This window comes from Orycteropus afer, unplaced genomic scaffold (assembly GCF_000298275.1).
Source record: "Orycteropus afer afer isolate SDZICR_OR568_19922 unplaced genomic scaffold, OryAfe1.0 scaffold00062, whole genome shotgun sequence".
NCBI lineage: Eukaryota > Metazoa > Chordata > Mammalia > Tubulidentata > Orycteropodidae > Orycteropus > Orycteropus afer.
In genome coordinates, this window is record NW_006921649.1 from 10,776,879 (window position 1) to 10,802,097 (window position 25,219).

A 25,219-nucleotide genomic window follows, 5' to 3' on the forward strand; every position below is an offset into this window, starting at 1 on the left:
AATGTGATGTGTGCCAAACAGATCAAAAGATGCAGTGGGTGGAGATGCAGTTCATATTAATTAAAAGCAAAGTATTGATCGACTTAATCTATATTTATATTGCACTCTTGTAGAGTAAGCTCACATACTCACTTATAGAAATAATCATTTTGAAAATATGGGGCCTCTTCAGGCTAGAAGGATAAACACTAAAAGAGTGAATCAGATTTTGTTGTTTTGTTTTTTACCCAGGATGTCAGTAGGACTTGAAAATTTTAAATTTTTAAAATTGAACCAAAAAAATCCCAAACTCACTGCCATGGAGTCGAATCCAACTCATAGCGACCCCTCCTTCAGTTTCCGAGGTGGTATCTATACAGAAGTAGATTGCCCAATCTTCTTTGCAAGGAGTGGCTGGTGGGTTTAAACTGGCAGCCTTCTGGTTAGCAGTCAGATGCCTTAGGCACTATGTCACCAGAGCAAGGATCCCCTTAAAACCTACATGAATTCAGGGAAAATAAAAAGAAATCCTAATTTCTGTGACAGGTAATAAAATTTATGGAACTTGTTTTTCCAAGCAGTGGCACAAACTAAAAATACAAATAAGTTTGATAAGTCCATGAATGAAAGATTCTCAGCAATTATTAAGGAAATATAGAAGTATCTGGGCTACATCTCTAACCTTTTGAGGTAATGGTCATTGTTGGAGCCTTTGTCAGGGACAGTAATGAACTAAATGAATCATTGAGCTGGCACACTGTGCTTTTATATAACTAACATAGACAGCAGTGTCTTCTTCAAGTTCCTGGTCCACCAGGGTCTTTCTTTTAGTTTAGGAGCTAAAATGTCACAATTTTGTCTCCTTAGCATTTCTTTTTAATCCCAAACCTAATACTATTCCTGCAAGTTTTCTTCAGTAAAGCAACTGAAGCAGAAGGGTTCCCCACCACCACCATTTAGTACTTAGGTTTTTTTGTTTTATTTTATTTTGTTTTGTGCTTTGGGTGCAAATTTACAAAGCAAATTTGTTTTACATTCAACAGTTCATGCATATTTGATTTCACTCCACAATTACCATCCCCTGCCATAAAAAACTCTCCTTCCCTCCCATTCCTGTGATTACCCCCTCCCTGTGCCCTTCTTAACTATGCATTCATGTCTATCCAGCTTTCCCTCTATGTGAATGCTGCCCCTCTGGTGTCTCATAGCTTATTAAGGGGTGCATCTCCCTAGAGTAGGTGGGTACATTGCCTTGGAGTAGGTGTTCTGCATGTAGGTCTTTCTACTGTTGGGCTGAGAGCCAGTCCATGGGAATGAGTCCATTTCTAGTCCCGAGGGGTAACCCAGGCCATAGTCTCAGGGGTTCTACCAGTCTCTGTCCAACCAGTAATTCTAGTCATTTTTGCATTTTGTTCCACATTTTTCCTCCCACTCTATCCAGGATCTCCAAATTTGATCCCTTTCTAAGTGGTTGCCCTTGGTAGCCGAGCACCATCTAGTTCTTCTGGTCTTAGGGTCATAAGGTCCTGTGGTCCATCTTATCCTTGGACTAGTTGTTTCCAGATGCTTTTGATTTTCTTTACTCTTTGCTTTAGATGAGAGGAGATTAATAGTTGCATCGTAGATGGCTGCTTGAAAGCTTTTAAGACCCCAGTTGCTACTTGCCAAAGTAGGTTGTAGAGCAAGATTTTTTGTACTGTTGTGCCAGTTGAGCACATTGTCCCCCAAGACTATGGTCCTGAGTTGGCAGGCCTGGTGATTCTTTCTCTCAAGGTGTTTGGTTGGTTCTGAGAAGTTACTCCAATTCTGTCTTCTGTTGCTTCTGTAATATATGTGGCTAATTTTGTAGCACAAGCACATATGTAAGATTATCTTCAGCCAAATCTATCCTTAGTCTAGGGTATATTCCTGTTCACCTACCCACACCTGATCTCAGTACTTACTTTTAGAAATGTGGATTTAGGGTTATTTTGATACATATTTAATTGAACTCATGAGCAGATGAATTCCCACAGGGAACTGGATCTATGAGGATGGAACATACTCCCAGTTCCAGGATGTGGAGAATAGAAATTTCTAACTGAAAATAAAGAATTAGAGAAACAAGAAACCAAAGAGTAGGTATCCATAAAGCTCAGAATATCAAGGAGAGGGAACAGATGATCTCAGAAACAAGAAGTCTCTGATATAAAAGCCTCTCTCACCTATCCAGCCTCCACTGAGCGTGCTTTCTATGTGCTCTTACAGTCCTTAATACCTAGATCATATTTGTTAAAGCTTTGTTAAATAATAATGATGATAATAATAGTAATGCTAGCACTCATTTATTGTTTATTATATGCCAGGCATTATTATAGTAAGCCTGTAAAAAATACATTATATCTTGTAAGCCTCAAAATATCTTATAATGAAAGTGTTATTAACTCCAATTCTATAGTGAAGTAGTTTGAGTAAGTATACATAAGCAGGAAGTAGCATAGAAAATATTTGACTTGAGGTCTGTCTAACTCTAAATCCACTAAATAATGAACTACATAATGGCTGATCCTGCTCCTTAAGTGTGTTTGTGTGTGTGTGTGTGTGTCTTTATTTTCTTAATAGGATTTGAGATTCTTGAGAATAGGAGCAATGCCTCAGACCTATCGTTTATCTGTCAATATAACTAGAATAGTGTTATATCATTAACTAGTTTCTGATTAATTGACTAGATATGGATTAGCTAGGATGAGGGTAGGTGTCATGGTGGTAAAAACGGACATTTTATTTTGATCCTAGTCATTTTTCTGAAGTAGGTGTTGTTAATAAGAGCAGTGTTTTATTAGGCAACAATGGATTATAACCAGCCAGTTCTGAGTTTTTAAGGACTATAAATTAGAAAATTATCTTTATCATGGCTATAACAAAATTATTTGATCAATCCCACTCTCTCATTGTTTTATTCATTATACAAAACTGATATTACAAATACTTAAAATTGCCAATGTGCTAAACAGTGCAACACAATATTGACTAGAGAGAGATCATCCCTGTGATCATAGACTGATGGAGAAAACAGACAAGTTGACAGGCAATTATTGCTCAATATGATGAGGTCCATGATTGATAGGCAGAGAACTATGTGAACACATAGGAAGACACCTAATGAAATCTTAGAGAAGTTAAGGAAGGACTCCCAGGGGATGCCTGGGGTTTCTTTAAATGTCATTCAATTCTGTGTATCACATAAACAGATAAAACTAGGAGTTGCAAATTAATGCAAAAAGAAGCGGGAAGAGTTCTGCTTCATGTTTTCCTCTTTGCTGTTTCAGATGGCAAACAAGACCATGAAACTTAAATATCAGTGCACTTCAGATTGTTTACCAAATTAAATAGATTGATGACAAAGTGAGTGTGCCATTTCTTCAAAAATGGTACTTAATAAAACAAATTAATTTGTCCAACACATCTCAGTTGGCATGGTCCTTACCACCACTCACTGCTTCCACTTTGCCATGTGTAAGTCATTGTTATTTTCCATGCATTGGATAAGATGTAGAACCCAATAGAAGGTTTGATTTGGATTTCCTAGAATAAATGTCAGTGATTACATATATTTCCCTAGTAGCCGAGAAGCAGCATTATCATATAGTGAGAAGCTTTAATGGCATATTGCTGAAGAAATCACTTTACCATGTAACCTTGAGAAATCTCCTAACAACTATTTTGTTTTCTCCATCTGAAAAATGGGGTTAGTGATACCTGGCCTTATATGTTTTGAATGCATATTGTTAGTGATCTGAAAGAAAATAGAATGCATGAGCTCTTCCCCAGCCAAAAAGAGGATAACCCACGTATTTAGAGATTCAAAATAAAATTTTATGAATGAGATACTGAAGGGAGAAAATAGGACCATAAAGAAATTATATTTTGTCAACCATTTTTCTTGGCAATTGAGAATATTATTATTTTATATCAGCTACACTATGGAAAAAGGTCATGATTTCAACAAATAATGTAAGCATTTACTGTTAAAAAGAAGCAAAAGATAAGTTTCTAAATATATCAGAATTCCCTACATATATAAATATATGGTTTATAAAATACTATTTATGATTGTAATGATTTTCTTCTAAGGAATCTGTGCAGTTAAAATAAAATTAATTCATTGAATTCTTCAGAAAAAAATGTCATTGTGGCTATTAGGTGACGGTAAGTTAGTTCAGACTCATAGTGACCCTATGTACAACAGAAAGAAACCCTGACAAAATACATCCCACACATTCCTAATCTTTAATCATAATAATCAAGGTTGTTTCAAAAGGAAGGAGAAAAGTAGATCTGAATGGAGAAATGAAGTGCTACAAAATAAAGGACTTTTTACTCATTTGTATAATGGATTGTCATCTTGAAGTAAAGTAGAAATGGAATGAAGTTGTTTAGGTTTTGAAAATTGAAGTATTGTTCATCATGTATAATTGAACAAAGTTGAAATTTTATAGGTATGGAACCAAAACAAAAAAAGAGAGAGAGAAAAGTAAAAGGCAAATATCAAAGCCACAATTATAATAGCTATTACAGGAAATGGAGGAAATTAATAATAAAAGGCAATACACTGCCTCATAAATACATGAGATTAGAGGATGAGAGCATTAAGCAAATGCTTTGATTAATGTAACAATCTAATCCAGGAATTGCAGTACAATATTTCAGAATTCATTTGTACATAGACAAACAGACCAAATAAATAACTTACTCTTATAAAGTAAGGTTTTTAAAGCAGTTCTTGTAGATATGTGAAGATAATATTGTTTTAAAAGAAAGATTATAACTAAGAAAAACATGTTTAGTCTGAATGTTTCTTAAATACATCAACCAAGTTTCTTTTTCTTTCTAAAAGTACAGCATATATTAAGGAAATGCAACAGATTTGGGGCATTTTGCCTTACATCCAGTGAAACTGACTTTTATAATTTGATCTACGTAACTGGGAGGAGCTATGATTTTTGAAAGACTGCATGATACTAGGAATATAAATTTTAAAAGGTTAAAAAAGGATACTTTCTCAGTGCTCGATATTTACTGAGTAAAGTTTAAATGAATCCTGATTAGAACATACTTGAATACCTTTCTGGTGTATAAAATAGTTTATCAAAACATTTCAAAGTATTTTAAAAAGTGCAGATAACTTAAGGGCAGTTTTGAACAGTTTTTATTTTTCATCCTGTGGACATTTGTGAATCACTTATTTTTTTCCTATCAGTTGTTTGGTGAAAGTCCACAATTTGCCAAAATGGTTAATAGGACACAAATATAGACATTTCATGTGATGTACCATGTAAATGTAAACCTTTGTAGTTACATGTTTTTGTAGCAAGAGAATTGTTTTAAAAGGCATGTAATTTATTAGCTATCGGTAGCTTCTTTATTGCCTTGCCGCACTGCAGTAATAAATAAAAGAAAGTGAACTGATTTTACAAATGGCACACAAGGTGCACATTTTGTGGGAAAAAAAAGTCTTTTTTAAAAGAATTGGCATTAAATCCTTTTTTTGTGATGACAAAGAGGCTAAGAGTGCAAACTGTATTTTCTGTTTATCGAAAACAGTCTTTTTTTCTCGAGGGCATTTTTTCCTATGATCATCAAGGGATTTCAAAAGCAATAAAGTGTGGAATCATTGTTCGACTTGAACAGTATTAAAACTTAGGTTTTAATTTCAGTGAAGTAATAAGATTTGAACCTGTCTCACATTACAGCACTGTAAGGCATTTAGCAATCGTATTTTAAAGGAGGTTTTTAAAATGCAGCTCACTTGTAAGCAAAATGTCTGTCAGTAATTAATAGTTTTTCTTCAGCATAGGCTGTTGTGATCAGACCAAGAAAATCTGGGTTTTTAGTAACACATTATGATAATCGTGAGAGTGTTTATTCCTAATTAGTCTAAATGTCTAATAATTTTCAGCTTGCTTCTCTGACTGCTTAAGAGGAAAAAGAGAGCAATATTTAAAGCTACAGTGTCTTTGGGCTTCTAAAAATGTGAATGTACATGCACATGTATATTTCAATGAGTATTATGTCCAGCAAGATTATATGTGAGTTGACGCATTCATTAACCAAGTATTTTTTCTTTTAATACCATTCCCTAGTTTTCAGACATCATATCGTTTATGTAAAAAAAAAGTATTATGAGGTATGATACTATATGTAAAGCTAAACCCAAACTGACAATCTGGATTCTTCAGTACTCAACATTGAAACTTATCTTTACTTCTCAAAAAAAGGCTTTAAAATACGAGTATTTCTGTTAGATCAATGTGGCAACATACTTGCTGATGAAAGATTGCATTTACCATTTTGAATTGCTATTGAAAATAATTGCCTCTACAGAAGGAAACATCTGTACAATAGCGTATGGTTAAAGCTGCCATCAATTTTTAACATTTGAGGGTTGAGCTATGACCTTTTATGATGACTGTGAACAGTAACTGCCTCCATTAGCCATAAGTTTTGTTTCTTTATTTTAGTAGATGGCCTAGACTGTAAATATTAGAAAACCTAAAATAAATCAACATATTATCCTAAGGATACAAAATGTAAGAGCTATTTGTGGTTGGGAACCTTTGACAGATAGTTTGGATGAAGCAGATGATTGCCTGCCTAGCATATCTGGTCTCCATTGCTATGCCTGCAGGCAGTTTAGTGCTATGGTTGTATATTGATGTCAGGGTTAGTACTGAGTGGCTAGCAGTGACAGATGTCTATAATTACAGGCAATGCTTCCAGTATTTCTGAAAAGGCAGCCTATGTTGAACAATTATCTTATTTCTGCCTTGCCAAAGAGCATGTTCCAATTGCTAGTATTAGCAATGGTGAATATAGCACTTCATCTGCTGCCTTGGGACAAATGTGGGAAAAGCACTTCATTATAAAACGTAAATGCAAAATAGTTTTTCAACCTATTGAATTAGTTAAGTTCAGTATTTTCCTAATTTTTATCTTCCCATAATATTTCTGTTGAAGGATACTTGAAATATAAAAACACATTTGGCTTACTTACTGGGCTTTTGTTTTTCCTCTAGGCCTGCGTGCCTCCCCAGTGCCGGCATCCCTTGCTTTACTGAATAGATGTGTTTGAGCAAAGTTGGCTTTGAAACAAGTTTCTCCAGTGTAAATTAAAGTTTCTGATTGACTCCCATTACAACATAAAAGTGCATTTCCATGCAAAATCTTCCACACCCAATAAGTTTAGTTGGAAACTCTTGGTGGAGAGATACTGTAAAATGTTAAACTATGTTTAGGAGCTCTGGTAGCATAGTGCCTAAGGCATTTGACTGCTAACCAGAAGGCTGGCAGTTCAAACCCACCAGCCACTCCTCAGAAGGATGATTGGGCAATCTACTTCCGTAGTGAAACCCAAGGAGAAGTCACTATCAGTCAGATCCGACTCAACGGCAGTGGGTTTGGTTTTGGTTTATGTTGTGATGTGTTGACACTTTGGGGTGCCAGTGGCTTTACATTGGCTTGGAATTGTTATTTCTATTTTTGTTTTAAGTGTTCTTTAAGTGTTTCTTTTTAGCCCTTTGACTAGTTATTGCCCTTTCATATCTAAATTTTGATGGTTACTTCCTTCTCTGTTTCTTCTCTTTCTTTTCTGGCTCATTAGAAATATTTCCATGCTTGGTGGTCCCAGTTGTCAACTTTCCTTCCTTTAATTTGATCATTTGCATTTATAAGGTGTGGGCTGCAGCCACTCTCCCCAGCAGATGCAGCTGCCTAACCCATGATACCTTCCAACATTCACATTCCTGAAGTTCCTAAAGTTCACGGCATGGGATATTAAAACATTATCAGTGCTGTAAGTTATGAATCCTGTATTATCAAGTAATGTAGAGTGAGAAATGCCAAGGGACCATCATTTCAGAATATGTTTTATCTTCAACCCTAATCTAATCTATATTAATTTTCTACTTTGTGTTAACTACTTTGCTGAGTTACTTATTACTTTTCTTATTTAGTCTTCTCACCAGTATTCTACTTAGTAAGTATGATTATCTCCATTTTACAGGGTATGAAATAGCATTTCAGAAAGAGTGAAAACTTGTTTGATGGCAAACTCTGTGTTTCAACCAAATCATCCTACTCTAAACCCACTTTGCTTCCCACTATGTCAGATTGCCTAAGTTCATATTTAGGCACAAGTCTGGACAGGATCAGTTTCAGAGCATGGTGACTAATAAGATCAGCGTCACAAGTTTCATCCCCATCTGAGCTATTTTATTTCCCAATGAAAAAACTCATTTCCACAACCACAGATTGGACTTCTAGTCCTGGCTAGCCATCAACCGCAAGGGAACTAAGCTAGAAGATCTTAGAATTCATCATACTATAGGAACTGCAACTAAGAACCCACAGTCAGGTGTCAGAGATCAATAATATTATATCTGTGTATGAAAGGCAGACTCCTTTTTGTTCTTACTGTGAAAGAGTGCCCCCTGGGGGGAATATCACATGAAAACTCTTTTAATAACTTAAAACTCAAATGAGGGTGTTCTGGAACCCCTTGTCTGTATGTATTAGTTAGTAAAGAAAACTTGGAAAATTAGATGGAAACACTGATCTGAATTGGGAAGACTTTAATAATTTATTGGATACAAGAATGTCAATCAAATGCTTACCCAGTGAGTTGAGAACTAGAGGTCTTGGAGACAGGAAACAAGAACTTGCAGTGACTCAAAAAAAAAAAAAAAAGAAGATAAGGGCTTTGAAATTGGGGACTTAGGTGATACAGATGAATCTTTAAGATTTAAAAAAAAAATCACCAAATGCCACAAGCAATTCTGTTTTCCTCCTGTCTTTCCCATCACTTTTGCTGCTCCTCTTTCTATTATTGGCAAGACTCAAAGACTAGACCCCATTATAGAAGATTAAGAGTTATGCTACCTTTCATTAGGGCTCTCTCTTCTCTAATAACTCTTAACCACTTTTAAGCTATTCACAAAGCAAGTCAGAACTCATACATCTATTTTCCTGCACCTAGTCCTAATAAGGAACTCTGATGGGGTAGTGGGCATTTGGCTTCTGACCAAAATCTTGGTGGTTTGAACCCACCGGCCGCTCCATGGAAGAAAGTTGAGGCAATCTGCTCTGTAAAGATTCACAGCTTTGGAAACCCAGTGGGAGGTCACTGTGAGTCAGAATCAACTGGATGGTAGTCACTTAGTTTGAGTCCAGATAAGGCCAAAGAAAAGGGACTGTCATCTTTGTGCATGTCTCAAAATCTTAACATCACACTAATGTTTGACTATATATTAGTTAATAATAACAGAAAACTCTTTGGGGGAGGGGGGAGAAGCATGTCCCTGAAACTCTGCTGGCAATGCTGCATATAATATAGCATGCATTAGCAGTAATAATAATAACAAACACTTATGGAAATTTTACTGTATGCCAGGACTCTTATCTATCAAGATAAAATAATTATTATTTTAATAGAATTGTTCAACAGGAAGACTATGGTAAGACTATGATAAGATTATTAAGTACTGTACATACATTAGTTACTTTAACTCTCAACATTCCAAAGTAAGTCCTGTCATCCCCATATTCTGTTTGAGATAAAGCTTATAGGGTACACAAATCCTTTTGTGATTGTTCAAAATCACTAAGTGGCAGAATCCAACTAGTCTTAGGCTTCAGAATCCATCCATAACCACCTCATTTGACTACCTACTAATTTGTGATATTATTATTTCCATTTTACAGATTAAAAAACTGAGGCTCAGAGAAACTGTTATTTAACTAGGATTGTAGTGTTAATTCATTAAATAACAAATATTTATTGTCTGTTATCTGCTAAGCACTGTGCTGCTGTTATTGTTGTTGTTAGGTGCCATCAAGTCAGTTCTGACTGAACGACCCTATGCACAACAGAATGAAACGGTGCCTGGTCCCGTGCCAGCCTCATTATCCTTGCTATATCTGGGCCCATCATTGCAGCCACTGTGTCAATCCATCTTATTGAGGGCCTTCCCCTTTTTTGCTGACCCTCCACTTTACCAAGCATGATACCCTTCTCCAGGGAATAGTCCCTTCTGACAACATGACCAAAGTAGATGACACAAAGTCTAGCCATTCCCACTTCCAAGGAGCATTCCAGCTGTATTTCTGCCAGGACAGATTTGTTAGTTCTTCTGGCAGTCCATGGTACTTTCCGTATTCTGCACCAATACCACAACCCAAAAGCACTGTGCTAGGTGAGCAAATAATCTCACTCAAAACCCCCCATACATTACATTACATACTACATTCTGTATTTCTTCCTAGTTAAAGTTACCTAACATTTTTACTTAATAAGCTTGCTTATTTCTGTCTTGGTACTGAGAGAAGAATATAACTGTGTATTAGCTTGGTCTGCCAGTTGGGTTTTTGCACATGCTATGGCTAATTTTCAAAATAGAATTGTTTAACAGGAAGACTATGGTAAAAAGCAAGACTTAACCTATTGCTGCAAACATTGCCTCCTCAAAGTTAAACCAGATACTAGTATTTGAAGGAGGTACCTTCAGAAAGTGAAGTCTGATCCATTAAAATTGCTGTAATTTAAAGTTTTAAAGTTTTCGATAACAAGCTGCTTACTGTTAATAAAACACTTACTGATGAAGATCAAAGACTGCAGCTTTCAGTATGGATTGCACTTCAACATAAAGAAAACAAAAATCCTCACAGCTGAACCCATAAGCAACATCATGATAAACAGAAAATTTTGAAGTTGTCAAGGATTTCATTTTCTGGGATGCAGGATCAGTGCCTATGGAAACAACAGTCAAGAGATCAAATGACATATTGCATTGGAAAATCTGCTGTGAAAAGACCTCTTTAAAATGTTTAAGAGCAAAGATGTCACTTTGAAAAGTAAGGTGCACCTGACCCAAACCATGGTATTTTAATAGCCTCATATGTAGGTGAAAGCTAGACAATTAATAAGGAAGATCTCAGAAAAGTTGATATGTTTGAATTGTGTTGTTGGCAAAGAATAGTAAATATACCATGGACTGCTAGAAGAATGAACAAATCTGTCTTAGTGGAAGTAGAGTTGAAATGCTCCTTAGAAACTAGAATGGCCAGACTACATTTCTCGTACTTTGGTCATGTGGTCAGAAGGGACCACTCCCTGGAGAAGGATATCATGCTGGATAAAATAGAGTGTCAGTGAAAAAGGGGAAGACTTTCAATGAGACGGATTGACACAGTAACTGTGATGATGGACTCAAGCATAACAACAATAAAGTTTTCATTAACAGGCTACTGTGAGAGAACATGAATGTACAAAGGATGTAGTACAATTTTCAAGTAAAATTTGAGAATATAATTGGGGCAAAATGAAATAACTGATTTGACAGAGTAGTAAAAATATGGATGATGTTTTGACATCCTTTTTTTTATTCCTTGGTCCCTAATTGCTCACTTGAGTCTACTTGTAGACTATTGTAGTTGTTCTTCCTATAGGGATAGAGAGTTGAGTATCTCTTAGGAGAAACGTGCAGAAGTGGTTTTGTATATAGGAAGTGGGACATGATTTCCAAGAGGCATTTTAGAAGCAGAAATAGAATTGTATCAATAATAAAATGAAGTGTTAAAAGTGAAGATAGGGACCTAGTGAAGTCTTAACACCCACTGTACTATAATTTGGTTTGTCTTTAGAGAATTGGGGAGGGGATGCAAGAATTAGATCAAGTGGTGTAAGACTCAATACAATTTACTTAGCTTCTGAATGGCTACAGAAATGAGTTCTGTTTATTAAAGATATACATTTACTCAAAAGAAGGTACCTTGGCCTACTTAAATCATTTGCCCTAGTTGTCACACTTGCATAAGGAGAGTGCCCATGGGAAACAACCAAGTACTAAGAGATTCTTAAAAATGGTTACTGCCAAGTATTACTTATAACTTGTTCTGTTTAAAAGCTAGCCTTTGGAAATTGGTTTCTTGAATTATTCCATTGAAGTAAAGCAATTGTAATCACATCTAGACACTGAATAGAACTTTACAGTGCCTGTGCTCATGAGCTCCAGAATAAAATCAAAGTCCCAAGAATATTTTAAGTGACAGTCATATGGGTCCTGAACTACTTCCTTCCTGTATCTGAGGTTGAGAAGGCCTTCTGCTTCTCCTTTATCCCTGGCACCAGATGGCAAGTCCCTAAACCCTATGCTTTTTAGGTTGTATGCCTGAGGAGGGATGTGCCCACAGTTCCAGAGAAGGATTGGAAAATAGCTAAGGTAAGTTATGGTGGTGGATCACCAGTGTCCATGCTTGTCTCAACAGAGCCCCAGATTTTTGTAACTAAAATAGGCCTGTGCTCACAGTGATAAGTGTAGCAGTGCTTTGTCTTGGTCCCCTTTTTTATGCGATGTATAGTCCTGTAGTGTGCATGTTTGGTAGCCAAATGTTCAATAGTCAGCTAATAAATAGTACTAATTGTAAGACTGATTAATGTGGTTGTGTTACGTGAAAGCAGCCTAGGTTTCTTGAGTGTAACATGATTATACATTATTATTGAGTATAATAATCAGTTATTCATACCTGAAAAGAGAAAGTTTATTTGGCTACATTGAATAGCATCTGTTATTGAACAGTGTTTAGAGCACGTGTATTCATTTTGCTAGAGCGTTTTCTGTCTGACACCTTTCAGAGGTATGGAGGATTAGAATAAAGAAAATTATTTTATTTTCCAATTCCCTACCTCCACCATCACTTTCTCACAAACTTTATCTAACCTCAGCTTCTTTGCTCTAAAATCTAATCATGCCACTCTTGCAAACTGCTGTTGCAAAGAATTATAACTTGTTCTTTAAATTCTGAAATGCTCCCTTCAAACCATGGTGTGAAAACCCTCAATCAAAATTAGTCAAGTCTTCTACCAGTAGTCTTGTGCCATAGTCATGGTTAGTTTCTTATTGAATGGCCTTGGAGAGATAAAATATTTATTTACCCAGGACATACCATGCCTTTATCCACAGAAGACTAGTTTAACAGAAGCTTGGCCCCAGCCATGGAGTGAGTTGGCAGCCAGCAGGAGCAAAGCTGTGTCAGGACAAATGTATACTGACCATCTTCTCTGGTTGGCTTTCAGCTGGTTGCACCACAGGAGTCTTTCTATGGGCTGTGTATCCTGTGACCAATAACTGGTGCACTCGACCCTGGTCCCTCTTGGCTAGTGGAGGCCTGTCGGGAGGCATTAGGTTCATGCTGGTGGAGATCCTTAGTCATTGGCTCCCTGAAGGAAAATGAGGCAAACAGCCAGCTTCTGTTGAACAGGTGGTAGTTAGACCTTAGATCTGGTTGGGGGTGGCAGGAGGGAAAGAACTGCTCCAAAATTACCAGTTTTAACACTGTACATTGTGCACCTCTTTCTAATAAATGGTTATTTAGAAACTAATCCGAAAATATCTCTAGCAGCATCTGGAGTCCTCTAACTTTTCCACCTTCCTTAGCAGTCTGGATTTGGGCCCAAGTTAGGAATGGACACCCCACTGCGGTGCAAGCAAAAGAGGAAGCATGTTCTTAGCCATGCATCAGTGGAGTCCCCTACTGGGAGAGAGGATTATCACAAGGCAGCAGGCAGCCCTGTACCCCAACCTGCTGAGTTCATGTTTGTGCCACAGGATGTGGAGCGAAGGCAATGTGAGGCCAAAGTGATCGCTCCAAGTTTTCTTATACAATGGCTTATTCAAGCAGATTGGGAATGCCTCTTTTAAGATTTGTTAGGTGCATGTCCCCTTAGCAAGATGGCTACCACAGATGGTAGGTTCAGAAATCTAATTGAAATAAATACTTAGCATGCATGTTTATTTTACACCTTTATAACCGTCTTTTCTTTAAATGCCATTCTGTACTCCACTGAATAAGGCAAGCTGACTCCTAACATTTTACCACTTGGTTTCTAACATAAATTATGGTTTTAAAATTAAATTCTGCCAAAGGATTGTCCTACTTAATTTTGTTCCTATATTTAGTGATATTTTAAATAATTAGCCAGCCAAGATTAATAAAGATCTTTTCAGTGTCACTAAATTTGTGTGTTTAATGTGCAGCAATGGTGATGATATTATAAATTCTTTTGATGTGTTGATACATTCACTGTGACGGTCATGTTTTATTCTGCTTTGAACGTTAATGAAAGAGCTCAGTATCTTTAGCTCCAAATGGTTTAGATCCAAGTGATTAGATGCTCTATTAGTTTCCTCTTACATCCCTCCTGCTCCCTCCCCTACCAACACCTTTCACTTTGATGGAGTCGTCTCTCTTACAGGAAACACTGTATTGACCTCAAGGATACTTGAAGCCTGGGACAAAAATATGAAAATCTTTGTCTTGCTCATAATAAGTGAGTTCACACTGAGTTCCTAAATTCTGTGCCTAAGGAGAATAAATACTTTCATTATATTGTTCCCTTTCTAGTGACAGGTTTGTTTTACTAAATTACAACCAGTTAAAAACCTTGACTGATAAGTCATTTTGATAGATTGAAACAATACTTTAAAATTCACAATTACTTTCTTTTGAAATTTTCTGGGATTGATTTTGTGTTATTGAGTGTGAATTTTTTAGAATAAATTGGTTCAGGAAAAGTATATCATTTAATGGCAGGATATTTTGTTGTTGATTTCCACAGCACTGCTGATTTTCTGCATTGAGCCTGCTTACAGTGTGCTAAAGCTCTTTGAAATGTTATAACATCTTAAACATTTATAGGAGGCCTAAGGGTATTAACTTACTGTAATTTTCTGAAGATTCATTATCCAAAATCTTAATTCATTATAACAACTCTTATGAAAACCTATAGAACCAGCATTTTCTCTTATTTTCTTATTTGCACAGAATGAAAGATTCATTGTTCTTTTTAATTTGTTTCATGTGGTGCTTTTGAGTACATTTCATAGAGGGCTGTTATTGAATTTCTGTGACTGTCATTATATATCCATACAACCTTTAGGAACTAATATTCTGGGTTTCCCAGTTCTGTAATCTACTTGAAATTTAAGGATTGGCATAATTAGTTTCTTCAAAGTTATAACCAGAATGTTAGAGAAAAAGCTGCAGATACCCAAGACCAAGGATTAGGAAGGGAAAAAGAAAAGAATTTTTAAAAATTATCATAGCACATGCTTTTATTCTTCATTAAATTAATCTTACAACTCAAAATCTTATTGCTATTTGTATGTTTATACCCTTGTCTGGTTTTCCTTTTTAAAACTACATATAAGATCATACTAGCTATTTGCAAATATCCAGGCAGTATCTCTCATTGGATTAGTTGAGAATCAAAAACTATTAGGTCATTGAAGCATTAAGTACATACCCAAATGCTCTTTTCTGAAATTTATAAGAGCCTTGCAGTGAATTAAATAGAAATAAAATAAACATATTAAAACGATTTTTTTAGGAGCATACCTTTCTTAATTCTGTAATGATAATTTCTTGCATTTCTAACTAGTTTCTGTATTTCAAAACTGGAGAAATGGAGACTGGCTTAAATGGGTGATTTTTCTAGCATCTAAGACAATAACCAGAGTACGTGGGTGGTGCAAGCACTTAAGCATTTGACTACTGAAAGTTTGGTGGTTTAAGTTAAGCACTTGGCTATTGGAAGGTTAGTGGTTCAAGTCCACCCAGAGGTACCTCAGAAGAGAGAGCTGCTTCTGAAACATCATGGCCTTGAAAATCCTATGGAGCACAGGTCTTTCTACTCTGCAACACATGAGGTTGCCATGAGTTGGAATTGATTCAATGACAACTGGAAAAGACAACAATTTAGAAGTAGAAAGAATTGTTTTTGTATCATTAACTTTTAAAGGAATTGCTTTATACCTTTAACATATATAATTTCTGACTGAGACTAAAATGTGTTAACTGACTGAATATATAAGTAGAGATTTCAGTTATATATGTGTAGAGATTTTAGTTATTGACACAAATTTTAAGATTGTGTTTATTTTAACCTTATGCCATGTGAAAATCTTCAAGGTAAGCACATTCTTACCTTTGTGTTATTTTTTATGTGACAGGCCTTGTCTGAGAAGGCGTTAAGTTATAGTTTAGCACCTACTGTAAAGTTAGGTCCATGAAAAGGATGGGAAGAGAACCACCATATTGTTCAGTAACTACTAAGTGTCAGGCTCTGTGAGATGTTATTATTTAATCTTTCCAAAATCCCATTAAAGTAGGTATTATTATCATTATTCCTGTTTTACAGGGAGGAAACCAAGATTCAGAGACTTTAAGTAACAGCTAGTTTGTGGCAGATATAAAATTCAAATTCAGATATCTTTGAAATCAAAGCCTATGCTCTTTCTACTTTGCTATGTTTATCAAGGTGGTATTCTAAGCACTACTAGAGATGCAAACAATAGACATTTTCCCCCCTCAAGGGACTTGTGTTCAAACTGGAGGAGGGGGATATATTTGCATAGAAAATTAATACTACAACAAGATCATATTTTATTGTACTGTATGAGCAGTGCACATAACTGGGTGGCAACTATGAATGCTCTGGGATTTCAAAGGAAGAAGAGAGTTCTGTTTACTGGATCTAGGAGAGCCCTTCCAGAAATATTATTTAAGCATTAAAACTATACTTTTTTAAATAACAAAATTTTGCCCATGTTCACCCTTGGAGAATAGGATTGTGAATATACTATTTTACAGGGGGAAAGAAAAAAAAAGTTCTGTTTAAAAACACACATTTTTTGGATTGTTTTCCTTTTGTGGAAAATTATGACTGAAATTAAATCAGCCAAAAATGTACATTTTACATTCTTTTTGTTCATTTAACAACATTTATTGAGTATTAGCTGTGGGAGATACAGGAAAGCATCATCTCTACCCTAACGAAGCTTATAGTCTAATGGAGAGATGAAGGTGCAAGGCAGGCAAAAATGGTTCCAGCGTGTGCGGGTCTGGCTATCTGAAACCTAACCAAAGGCATCTATCTATTCAGCTATATTATATTGTCATCCTTGACAATACAATGGATTTAGTCTCTGATTTCTTAGTTTTTGCTTATAATTTTTCATTATGATCAATTAATTGATCTTGAAACAAAAGATTAGGAATCTATAAACTAAATATAAGGCTTTTTTTCTCTCTCTCTCTCTTCTTGCAGTCCTATGCTAACTCCTATATCCTTTCTTAAAATGAGTATTGTGATAGATGCTTTTTTTTCTTGCTGTTATAAAACAATTGTTTGTGATGAACTGTTGCAAAGTGTTGAAAACCCCTAAACATTGTGCTAAAATTTTTTCTGTAGAAAACTTTCATAGGCTTGTATCTTATGATATAAACAGTTTTGTAGATACATCCTCACTGGACAAATTACTCCCCACCTCCAAATTATTTGATGAAGGTTTTAATGTCTATGATATAAATTCCAAATGTTTGGAAACATTTTCATATTATTTGCATGTTCTTTGAATGATAAGGTACCTTGGAAATTGTGAGACATTCTTTTAGAAAAAAATGCTGTAATCATACATTGATTTTAAATGACCCTGTCACACGTGAAAACAAATCAGATTGTTGCTCTTAATGAGCTTTTCAATTTACTATTCAGTAGATCAGATAAGTAGATTTAAGAGGTAATGATCCTGTTTAGTACTCAAGCTTGACTGTCAGATCCTAGTAGTGGAGAGAAGTCCCCAAGGACAAAAGCGTTGACACAGTTCTAGATGGGATAATGGGAATCAAAGCTAATGGATGATAAAAGGAATGGTGCAAGTTACAAGGATAATTGTGGATTAAAGCACTGCCATGTGTCAATGTTGACTGTTTTTTCTAGTATCTTATTGGGTCAAATTTGATGCTTTGAGAAACTGTTTTGACAGCAGAGCACAACAGACCTGCCTGCATAGCTTTCTCCTCTTTTGAACACTGGGGACACATCAAGAAAGCTTTTCTTGATAAGAACCACCAATGAAAAAGGATATATTTTCTAAATGTTTTAAATGTTAAAACTAACATTTTAATAATTTTAAAAAATATTTTTATTGTGCAGTGTGTCATAGTTAAAATCAAAATTATAAAAAATCTGAGCTTTGCCATCAAAGTAGCCACTTAATCAAATGTGAAGTTTGATTTTACGAAAATACAATGTAGTCATCATGTTGTTCAAAATAAGAACACTAATCTGGAGGGGATAGAAAAAGAAAGATGTAAACATAATGAGAAGAAAATAAGCTAGTTGAGATAATCTCATCCTCATGTCCTTTCCCATAAACCAATATGTCAAAAGTATGGAGTTATTATTAATTGTGTTTATCTATAAGGATGACCCTTGTACTATCAGAAAAATTTGTGCTCTGAGTTGTAGGAGGGCCAGTTTAAACTATTCCACCCATGCTTTCAACTTTGTTACATGAAAGTGCCTTTATAATTACAGTCAGAGTTAGGAACACAGTCTCTGTGGCTGTGGGAGGGAACAAAATTGGGACAACAAGGCAGCCAGTAGGGTGTTGAGTCCCCACTGTTATCTAATTCTAAAAATAAGGCATATTTGAAAGATTTCATTTGAAAAATGTACTGCTAAAATAAAAAGTTTAAAGATGGTTTAAAGATGGTTGCAGATATTCATAGTTTGAAAAATAACAATATAAGCTATCCTCTCTTCTTCTTTCTGTTGTAATTTATGATCCTGTGTCTTTTGTCCGTGGAATCCAATATATGTTTTAATAAGAAAGATCTTCATTTTTCATAGTCTGTGTAATAGTCACATTATAATATAGTCCCAGTGGATCCAGATCCTGACTCTTGCCATTATACATTAAGCACACATGTATTATTTACTTGACAAATATTGTGTTAGGTGCTGGGACACAAAGAATAAGGCACAATACCAGCCCTCAAGGAGTTGCAATGTAGTAGGGGAGATGGACACCCAGTTACAATGTGAAAAGCACAATGATAAAGGAATGAACCAAATACTGTGGAACGTAAAGGCAAGTGGAATTCATTCTGCCTCGGTGCTAAAGAAGGCTTCAGAGGAGATGACATTTGAATGGTCATTAGGGGAAGAGGAGAAAGATGGCTGATTCAGGCAAAATGAACAGCACATGACTGCACAGAGATCAGAAGTCACATGAGAAGCTTCAGTGATCCATCAGCATTTCAGTATGACTTGAAGTTGAGGGAAATGGTGGTCAAAGATGAGGTCATTTTGGGCCTAGTCTTGTGAAGGACCTTGTATGCCATTAGTCCTGTCATTATCCATATTTCCTAAGGGTTCAGTTCATTGCCATCCATGAGAGAGGTTTTGGAGCATGGTGAGATAACCCTTTCTACTTGCCATTCTTCCTTTGAGATTTCTAGGTATTTGAAGATATCTGATCATGGAGGGAGAGCTTTGGCAGCATAGTGCCTAAGGCATTTTACTGCTAATCAGAAGGCTGGTTGTTCAAACCCACCAGCCACTTCTTGGAAGGAAGGATGGGCAATCCACTTCCATAGTGATACCACCTTGGAAACCCAAGGAAGGGTCACTATGAGTAGGATCCAACTCGACGACAGTGAGTTTGGCTTGGTTTGGTTTTTGATCATGCAGGATTGGTGATAACTAACTTCCCTAGGTTCTCTCTCCCTAGCTCCCTCCCAGACCCTTATATCTTATAAGTCATAGTGACAATTTCAATCTATAAGAGATGATACCTGCCCTTGTGGGCATAGTCAAGGATACAGTTGTTGAAATGCTTTTCCTTAGGGCTCAGAAGTTAGCAGAAGATACAATAAGAATCTGAAAACCAATCTTCCTTTCCCTTTCTCCCACAGCCTCTCCACCCTACCTTTCTGCCCCTTCTCTCCTCATCTCTCTCTCTTCCTCCCTCTCTCCCTCCCTCCTTTCAATTCATTTAACAGTCTGGGGATCCTTCTGGACATAGGCTTTAGATTGAAATTCTAGAATACAAGCTTCTGGTTTGGTTGGTGCTCAAAGTCCAGATAAGAGATTTCTGCAATGAACAGCTTTCCTCCCCTGTATAACCCTATAACTTTGAATGATTTGTGGTGCCCTGATTTTTATCTTACCTTCATTACCTATGGCATTATATCAGGCTGGTGTTTACATATGAAAAAACAGACAGCAGAGGAAGTGGAAGCTAAATTGCTATACCATAGGCAAGGGGCAAATCAGGAGAAAGTGAGAGAACATAATCATAGGGGATCAAATCACAAAAGAGAAATCACCCATACAACTAGTGCCTGGCAGGGATAACCTGGAATCACACCAGAACATCAGGGAGTATGGAGGTGTCAACCTACCTCTCAGCTTTGCCAGGCTACTAGGGGCATTCCATTGGCTGCCGGTGGCATTCTCCCACTTGGAGTGAAATATGTGTTTATAAGCTCATTGTCATTGGGGTTGGGACTAAAATGTTGCACCCAAAACTCAGCAACCAACACTCCCTAATTGAAAGCTCAGTGGATTTCCAGTCCCTGATGTTTTCAGCAGAGAATCCTAAGCTTGGGATTTCAATTTCAGCATGGAAAGTAAGACCTGCCACTTATATTTGGGGGAGCTTAATTAGGGGATATTGGGGAAGAATTTCTTTAAATTCTTTACCTTCATTTGATTTTTTAAATCCTCATTTTTTTTATAACTGCTTTATGTAACCTGAGTTAGTTGATGTTTTGCTGGAAATCTGGACTAGATGGCGATTTTATAATGTTAGAGCCATTTGTTGAGGCACTTTCCAGTCCTTTGCATGCCTGCACCCATCTTTGAGAAAAGGATCACTACCATTTTGAGAAAAAGAAATTATATGGAATGGGTGGGAGTAAAGTACGTGTATGTATGTGTGTGTGTATGTATCTCTTTGTGTGTATTTATTTCAGAAAGAGAGGTAATTCTTAGAAGGAAGTGCTAGTAAATTTAAAAACTTTTATTTTTAATTTAAGTCCTTCATTTGCTGTCCTCATCCGTGGATGCACCAATGCATTAAGTTTTCTATTTGTTTAGTTTGAATAGTTTTTTGAAAATATATGTTAACATTAAAGCTGTTAACAATGAAATGTTTTCATGCAGGTATATGCCCGTATGTCAGAAGTCTTAGGAATAACAGATGATAACCACGTTCTAGAAACATTCATGACAAAAATGTGAGTTCTTACTTTAGTTCTTTGATTTTGCTTTTGTTGTTGTTGTTAGTTGCCATCAAGTCAATTCTGAATATCTTTACTATTTAAATCTCTTCACAGATACACTGAATTGTTTTTAAATAAAGGATTTTAAAATTATGCATTAATTCTTGGAATAGTAGTGTCGTTTTTTTAACTGAAAGTTAATTTCACATATTTGAAACCCAAATACCATCCAAACAACATTCTAATTTGTCATGATATCCATATGACATCAAAACATGGTTTAAAAAAATTTATTAGCAAACAAGTACCTCGTAAGGTCGATTAGATAACTTCATTATTATTATTATCCAATTTCAAAAACCATCTGAAGAGATTATTGCAAATTGAAATCATTGAGAGACATCTGATTGCCTTAAGACAGCGCATTCATTGGTTTTAACAGGAACCTATGGCTAAGAGACATATTCATGGAAGAGTGTCCTTCAACTAGCCTTTTAATATTAGCAGAATTAACTAATGCGTACACATAGATACAACTTTGTGCACTTAGGCTAAACCTGTATGCCTCCCCTTGGCATTCCACTTTTACAGATAGCCGGCACTGTCTTGCTGCAGAAAACATAGCTAGATAAACTATCATCATCATAAGGAGTGAGTGTCAGAGCCACTTCATAGGAAGTGAGTCTTGGAGTTTGATGATTCGTTCCTTGATAGTAAACTGTGAGCCTCTGTTTGACTGACTCCCTTTGTAACTCCTGCTTTCACTCTCTAATATGTTTGTTTTTAATACAGACTTAATGTTTCTTCTGTGAAATACTTAGGAAACTTTTTAATTTACAAACCAAAATTTATGGAATTATACACCATTTAGAGAATAATGTTCATTGTAGATGGTATATAATTTTGAATGCACTATAAAAAGAATAGAGTAGAAAATGTCCCATTGGTATTTGAAACTGCTTTTTACTGTATGAGAGATTTGTGATTTCAGTCATCTAACTTACATGAGGGTATGTATAATTTCCATGGTTCTCCCTACACAAGCGAATACCTTACTGATAATTAAAACTTTTTTTTGTTTTTGTTGTCCCTATTTAGTGTTACAAACCTTAAATACTGGGGAAGATGTGAGCCTGTAATTTCAAGGACCCTTCAGTTCCTAAATGACCTTTCTGTTGGATATCCTTTTTATTATATATCTGATATTATATATAAGCAACTTAACAACCACTTTCTACAGCCAGGTATTTTCCTTATTTGTAATGTTTGTGAGTTGTTTTGTTTTTGTTTTTAACATAATGCCTTTCATTTAGCCTTCTCTGTAAATGCATTCTTTGGAAAGGTTTACATTGGCTACATGTTATGAAGCACTTATTCAGAATCATAATCCAATTTATATGGATATATAGATTCATAACTAGTTAGTTTACCAAGATCAATAAATTGTTACATGAGAAAGTATGCAACCAAATGTGCTTTAAGTCCATGGTTTTGCATATTTGTTAAGAAGTTCTTGTTCTAAAGCAAAATGTGTGACTAATTTTAAGGTCAAAATGGTTAAAATATGTTATGAAAACTGAATCTTAAGAGTAAATGTATTTTGAATATTCAGTTGAAAAGAACATCATTTTCGTTAGTCAAGAGGCACAAAGGAATAGTAGGATGAAAATTGTAAGTTTTTTTAAACCACTTCTTTGATTATTGGCCCTCCCAAATCAAAATCTTATTTACTGTATAGTAAGATTTCCCATTACAAATTAAATGCTTAGATTTTTCCCTTGAACAGGTTTTTTTAAATCTAAAATGAAAAATCATTTATTAGATTGTATTATTATCTTTCTAACAATGAGAGAAGTAGCATGTAGATTGTCTTTTACATGTCAGCTATCAGATGTATAGAGTTATGAAAAATAAGTGTTGGTTTAGTTAACCACTAAGATTAGCTGATGTTTTAATATAAGAACAACATTCTGGAAATGGGTGGGGTTGGGTGGAAACCTTTAATATAGGTTCACTCCAGGAATATGTTTGTATTAGTTAAGTTTAAAATTGTGTTCCTTGGCAAACCATAAAAGATTTCCAAAGTATTAGACACCCACTTTTGTGCTGGAATTTAATATGCAACTTTTTATTGGAAAATAATCGTCCTTGTCTGGCAAAATCCACCATGCAATATTTCTGTTAGTAGGTATAATGCAATAAAGACAGGGAGGGCTATTTATCACTACAAATTTTGAGGATTTCAGGATTCTTTTTATTATTTTAATATATTTCTTTGATATTAAATCAGAAAAATGATAAATTACACCTGTCCAGGCTGTTTTTCCTTTTTACTGGAAAGTGATGTACAACCCAATTCCAGTGGTCATTTTGGCTTTTAAAGATATGTATTTTTTCTTATTAAAAAAATAAAAAAAAACTCAACCTGTATTTTTTTTCAATAATAATGCTGAAATACTCTTTATTTCTAACATATGAAGTGGTTTATAAGTACTTCCTAGTATTGTAAACTCCAGCCTTTTCACAATGAATTACTTGAGAGCACATTATATGGAAAGAAGCCTGTGTTATTCTCTAGTACTTATCTATTGTTTAGATTTACCCTGTTTTAAGTTGAAGTTGAAACTTAGTGTAAAATCAGTTTGATTTGTATTCTTTTTAGTATAATTTGCATAATGCCTAATTGTATCTGTTTTTAGGAATCTTTTCTTATCATGTTGTATCTATTGAACTATCCCTTAATCCTAAAATTATAACCTTTTATTTTACAAGCTGTTTATTTCTTTTGAACACTTCTTCTAAAGTTAATAAAAAATTGTATTTTCAAAAAACTTGTTAAATAAAAGTTTAAAAGCTGTAACATTTTAAACCAAGAGATATGAATGAATTCAACATGGATACACTGATTTATATTTTTTAACAATTATTTCAGGTTTGCATATTTAGAAATATATATTAGCTCAATTTGATTTCAGTGCTCAGTTATTTGAATTATAAATCATTATGTCCCTTCCAGCTGATCAGTCCTGAAATATCTTTGAATTCATTTACATAATGGAATACGTGAGTGGTGTATCTATTTCAGTGCAATTGCTGGTTACCTAATGCATGTTTGTTGTTTCCAATCGATTCCTTTCTTATAATGTGTTTTTTAATCCTGATTTTAAAGCATTGCATTGTTTCTGCTTTGAAAACAAGATGGAACCCTTCAGCAATAGGAACAGTTACATGAGATAAAAAATCATCACTTATTGGCCCTCTATTAATGGAATTATGTTTATATATCAATATTCAAAGGTTTTTTTTTTTCCCTCTTTAATCTGCTTCAGAGTTTATGATGCTTATTCAGTGTTTATGATGCTTATTCAGTGTTTATGATGCTTAAAACTAGTCTTTGTACTTTGGTGTTCTTGTATTTGACGACTGGTCTGGAAATTGAAACCACAGAAGATCCTCATTTTTAGGAAATGCTAAAAGCTTCATTGGGAGCTCTGATAGCATAGTGGCTAAGACACTTGCCTGCTAACCAGATGGCTGGCGGTTCAAACCCACCAGCCACTCCTCGGAAGGAAGGTTGGGCAATCCTACTTCCGTAATGATACTGCCTCGGAAACCCAAGGAGGGATAGCTATGAGTCGGGTTTGACTCGATGGCACATAACAACAACAACAAAAGCTTCATGTTCAGTTGCCTTAAGGCAGTGATCTCTAACTTCAGTAAGCATCACAATCACCTAGAAGACATAGCTGGACCTTTCTCCAGAGTTTCTGTTTCAGTGGGTCCTTGGCTGAGCCTGATAATTTGCACTTCTAACAAGACTCAGATGATGCTGATGATACTGGCAGTTCAGGGACTATACTTTCAGAACTTCCTCCTTGAAGTAATTAGAAAATGGAGCTGGATTATGTGTCTGAAACATAAAAATCAGGTACAGAAAAAGACACTTCTTTATAGAACTTTGTCCTCCCCGGGGAAAGGCAGGCCACATTTTCAGAGAGCCTGTTGTTGTTGTTGTTGTTATGTGCCGTCGAGTCGGACCTGACCCATAGCGACCCCTCCTTGGGTTTCCAAGGCAGTATCACTATGGAAGTAGATTGCCCCATCTTCCTTCCGAGGAGTGGCTGGTGGGTTTGAA

The 25,219-nt window shown here is 35.6% G+C and overlaps 1 protein-coding gene across 1 annotated transcript in view; it reads left to right on the forward strand.

Annotated features, from left to right (window-relative positions):
* Window positions 1-25,219, forward strand: part of RANBP17 (RAN binding protein 17) — a 533,584-nt gene that overhangs the window by 376,700 nt on the left and 131,665 nt on the right. The window contains exons 15-16 of the mRNA XM_007939761.2: window positions 21,026-21,099; window positions 22,183-22,263. Coding sequence (XP_007937952.1) covers window positions 21,026-21,099; window positions 22,183-22,263 — 155 coding nt within the window. The remainder of the gene's footprint in view (window positions 1-21,025; window positions 21,100-22,182; window positions 22,264-25,219) is intronic.